The 4,505-nt window shown below is 44.6% G+C and overlaps 1 protein-coding gene across 1 annotated transcript in view; it reads left to right on the forward strand.

Annotated features, from left to right (window-relative positions):
- LOC104803350 overlaps window positions 1–4,206 on the forward strand; it is an 8,427-nt gene extending 4,221 nt beyond the window's left edge. The window contains exon 3 of the mRNA XM_010527278.1: window positions 2,014–4,206. Within this exon, the coding sequence (XP_010525580.1) occupies window positions 2,014–4,206 (2,193 nt within the window). The remainder of the gene's footprint in view (window positions 1–2,013) is intronic.
- The last annotated feature ends 299 nt before the right edge of the window (window positions 4,207–4,505 follow it).

Raw genomic sequence — 4,505 nt, forward strand, 5'->3', positions numbered from 1 at the left:
GGGAACGGACGGTCCACGTGCATTCCTGGACCGTCCGTTCCGGCTTTCGGGTTTTCAGAAGTTAGACCGAATTAGGGTTAAATCACCTTATAAGAAAGAGATTAAAACCCTAATTAATCAAGAGACTTAAGCAACCGTCTGATACAGAGTTTTGACAGTTTTTGGTGAGATCCAAAAGATCCAAGAGTTTCCAAGTCTCATTTTCTCGAAGTGCAAAACCGAATAGCAGATTTAGGTCCTAGCAGACAAGTTCCAACCGTTGGAATCCATCCCGAGGTGTGGATACGTGTAGAGGGCGAGGTATTCTTCCTCCCTTTCATGATCAGACGAATCTTTGATTGATACAGGCCCCAAATCGATTGAGGTAAGCGTTCTAACGTTTCTACGATTCATAGAAGCATGGTTCTAGGGTTGTATTCAAATTTTGTTTTATATCCGCTGCGCAAACCCTAGAATCGATCTCTTAGGAATAGGATTCGCTCTAGAGATCCCAGGAACCCCATCATCTTGTTCCTAGAGTTAACTATTCCTCGTGTTCGACCCTGGTACTACAGTTGATCCGTATCCTTGCGGTATTCACTGTATCTAGATTTTTATCACGAGCGTCGTCTATTTCAGACAATCAAACTCAGTGAACGAGAAAGCAGTCGAATCAGATAAGGTGGCTTGTCCATGTCTTATGTTCAACATATGATATCGCGATGCAAAAGGATCATCAACCGGAATGATCACTGGCGTTCGTAAGATCACGAACAAACTCTATTCGAGATAGGTAGTCATAGTGTCTTTCTAGAGACCGCCTATGACTTGTATATCCGAAATTGAGATTTCGGGTTATACTGCTATATTGAATGAGCCTACAGGGTCACACACGCAGGGAAGGACAAAACGCACGAGAAAACGACAGAAAAACCGAGAGGAAGGGGCTGGAACGGACGGACCGAAAGGGCCAGACCCGACGGTCCGCCAGGTCCAGACCCAACGGTCCGCAGAAGGCAGACCGTCCGTTCTAGCTTGTCTGGAACGGACGGTCCATGTGGGCAGACCGTCCGTTCTGGCTTGCTGGAACGGACGGTCCACGTGCATTCCTGGGCCGTCTGTTCCGACTTTCGGGTTTTCGAAAATTAGCCTGAATTAGGGTTAAATCACCTTATAAGAAGGAGATTAAAACCCTAATTAATCAAGAGACTTAAGCAACCGTCTGATACAGAGTTTTGAAAGTTTTTGGTGAGATCCAAAAGATCCAAGAGTTTCCAAGTCTCATTTTCTCGAAGTGCGAAACCGAATAGCAGATTCAGGTCCTAGCAGACAAGTTCCAACCGTTGGAATCCATCCCGAGGTGTGGATACGTGTAGAGGGCGAGGTATTCTTCCTTCCTTTCATGATCAGACGAACTCTTTGATTGATACAGGCCCCAGATCGATTGAGGTAAGCGTTCTAACGTTTCTACGATTCATAGAAGCATGGTTCTAGGGTTTCATTCAAATTTTGTTTTATATCCGCTGCGCAAACCCTAGAATCGATCTCTTAGGAATAAGATTCGCTCTAGAGATCCCAGGAACCCCATCATCTTGTTCCTAGAGTTAACTATTCCCCGTGTTCGACCCTGGTACTACAGTTGATCTGTATCCTTGCGGTATTCGCTGTATCTAGATTTTTATCACTTGAGCATTATTTCTGTACCTAGATTTGCGTTATCAAGTTTTTGGCGCCGTTGTCGGGGAGTAGGTTAGCGCTAGGATAAAGATTCCTTTGAATCTAGATTTTTTTTTCTCTTTTCTCTTTTCTTTTCCCTCGATTTCTTGATCTATTCTATGTGTTTGTTCTACTTTCTGGTGTGCAGATTTCCGGTGTATGACCAGGAGTCCTGGGCCTGACAACCTAGTACCTCTTGACCCTGAAATCGAGAAGTCCGCTAAGCACAGTCGAAAGAAGAAACGACAGCAAAGAAAGATGGAGGAACGTGCTATAGTTGTTGAGAACAACAATGACACTTATGGGGCATACCTTCAGCCTAAGTACATTCAGCAGCTTTCATGCATTCGCCGACCTGACATCGACCGTAACAATTTTGAGTTTCAACTGGAATTCATCAATATGCTGAGCTCATCGGCTTTCAGGGGCAGAACTAATGAAGATCCGATCCCTCACTTGACTCGATTCAAGCTACTATGCAAGTCGGTGATGACAGTCCGCGGAGTTACCGATGAGTCTCTCATGCTCATGGCCTTTCCATTCTCCTTAATGGATACTGCTCTGGAATGGCTCTACATACTACCTCCAGATTCCATATTCTCATGGGAACAGCAGCGGTTCTTCCCCGCTAGCAAGACCCAGCTCGCAAAACAACAGATTAACTCATTTTTGCAGGAACTTGATGAATCCTTATGTGAAGCTTGGGATCGCTTTCAAGGATACCAGAGAACATGTCCTCACCATGGATGGGATAAAAGGTACCTTATTTCCACTTTCTTGCAGGGATTAAAGGAGGACATTCGGGTTCTTATTCGAGTAGTATGTGGAGGAAGCCTCAACGAAAAGTCATTCGACTTCATAGAGCAACAAATCAACAAGATGACCAACGAATGTGCTCCCTCTCACGAGTTTATCAGAAACGTTAGCCTCAAAGACAGTCGTGCAGGTAAGGAAAGTCTATCTAAAATTCAAGCATTACGTTCAGAATTGGCAAAACTTAAAATCCAGGTTGAGAATGCCCATCAGATCTCAGACTTAGACACATCAGCCAACGGGTACATGATCGAAGACATCTACTACATAGATAATAATCTGTACTCGAACGTGTCCAATTCGGGGTGGAGGAATCATCCAAACTTCTCGTACAAGAATTCTTCCAACATCTTGAATACTCCCCATGGAAATTTCAGTGGTCCGTCTAATCAAGGTCTTTCTCAAGAACATCAACCTCGATCTCGTGCTCTCCCACAACATCAGAATCAGGCCGTTCAACACTACCTAGCACCTCTTCAATCTCATCAAAAAAACGCTCCATCTCCGCCTCCACCACAGGTAGATTTTGACCTCGATCTTAAGTCTATATTCGCACAGCTTATGCAGGCTCAAGAGGTCATTCGCACCGAGATGCGTGAACATCAACAGAAGACCGACGCCCATTTCAAGCTTGTCGATAACCAGATAGCTCAACTCGCAGCCTCTATACCTTCGCGACCTCAAGGATCACTTCCCGGAAAACCCGAGACAAATCTTAGAGAGCACTGCAATGCAGTGTTCTTGAGAAGTGGGAAGCAACTTGGGGATGTCTTCCCCTCTACTCCTGAAAAAGGTGAGTATTCTAACTCTAGATCTGCGATCACCTCTAACATTCAGTTTGCAGATACTTCAATTAAGATGACGTGTGAAGAAGAACCAAAGTATGTATTTCCATATCCCAGACCTCCTCCGGTTCCATTCCCTTCACGACTTGTGCAACACAAAGAGGCCAGTCAATTTAAGCGCTTCACGGACATGATAAAGCAACTGGAGGTCACAATGCCTTTTCATGAGGTAATCACTCAAATGCCCTCTTATGCCAAATTTCTCAAGGATATTCTGGCTAGGAAGAAGACAATGGAGAAGGAGACAGTAGCATTAACCAAAGAGTGCAGTGCCGTTTTTCAGCACGATCTGCCCCGTAAGATGGCAGACCCAGGTAGTTTCTTCATTCCTTGCAAAATGGGCAATCTCTTTATTGAACAGGCGCTATGTGATCTAGGAGCAAGCGTAAGCCTAATGCCATTGTCGATCTTTAAGAGACTAGATGTGGGTGAACTCAAACCCACACAAATGATATTACACTTGGCAGATAGCTCAACCAAACGACCTGCAGGTATACTAGAGGACATGCCACTTAAGGTGGGTAATTATTACATACCTGTCGATTTTGTGGTTCTTGACATGGATGCAGATTCAAGCATGCCTATTAAGAGACTAGATGTGGGTGAACTCAAACCCACACAAATGATATTACACTTGGCAGATAGCTCAACCAAACGACCTGCAGGTATACTAGAGGACATGCCACTTAAGGTGGGTAATTATTACATACCTGTCGATTTTGTGGTTCTTGACATGGATGCAGATTCAAGCATGCCTATCATTTTAGGGCGTCCCTTTCTCAACACAGCAGATGTCATCATCCACGTCAGAGCGGGTCGTCTTACTATGTCCATTGGAGACGAGACAATATAATTCATGCTCAATCAAAATGACAATCCAGACGAAAGTGTGAAATCTATTTGTTCAGTTTACAAGCTCAAAACGCCCAAGAACCAGGACCACAAACACAAGGTTAAGAGAGGACCAGATCCAGATAGGACGAAAGGTATGTCTCATTTCTCAAACTCCTTTCGTTGTAGAGATGCTCTTAAACGTCATGATCCAGGTTGGCAGAAGATCGATAATCTTCGCCCGTTAGACCCATCCGGTAGTTGAGAGAGTTGGGTCAAGCTAACGACCTTAAACAAGCGCTCCCGGGAGGCAACCCGAGT

This window comes from Tarenaya hassleriana, unplaced genomic scaffold, assembly GCF_000463585.1.
Source record: "Tarenaya hassleriana unplaced genomic scaffold, ASM46358v1 Cleome83, whole genome shotgun sequence".
Taxonomy (NCBI): Eukaryota; Viridiplantae; Streptophyta; class Magnoliopsida; order Brassicales; family Cleomaceae; genus Tarenaya; species Tarenaya hassleriana.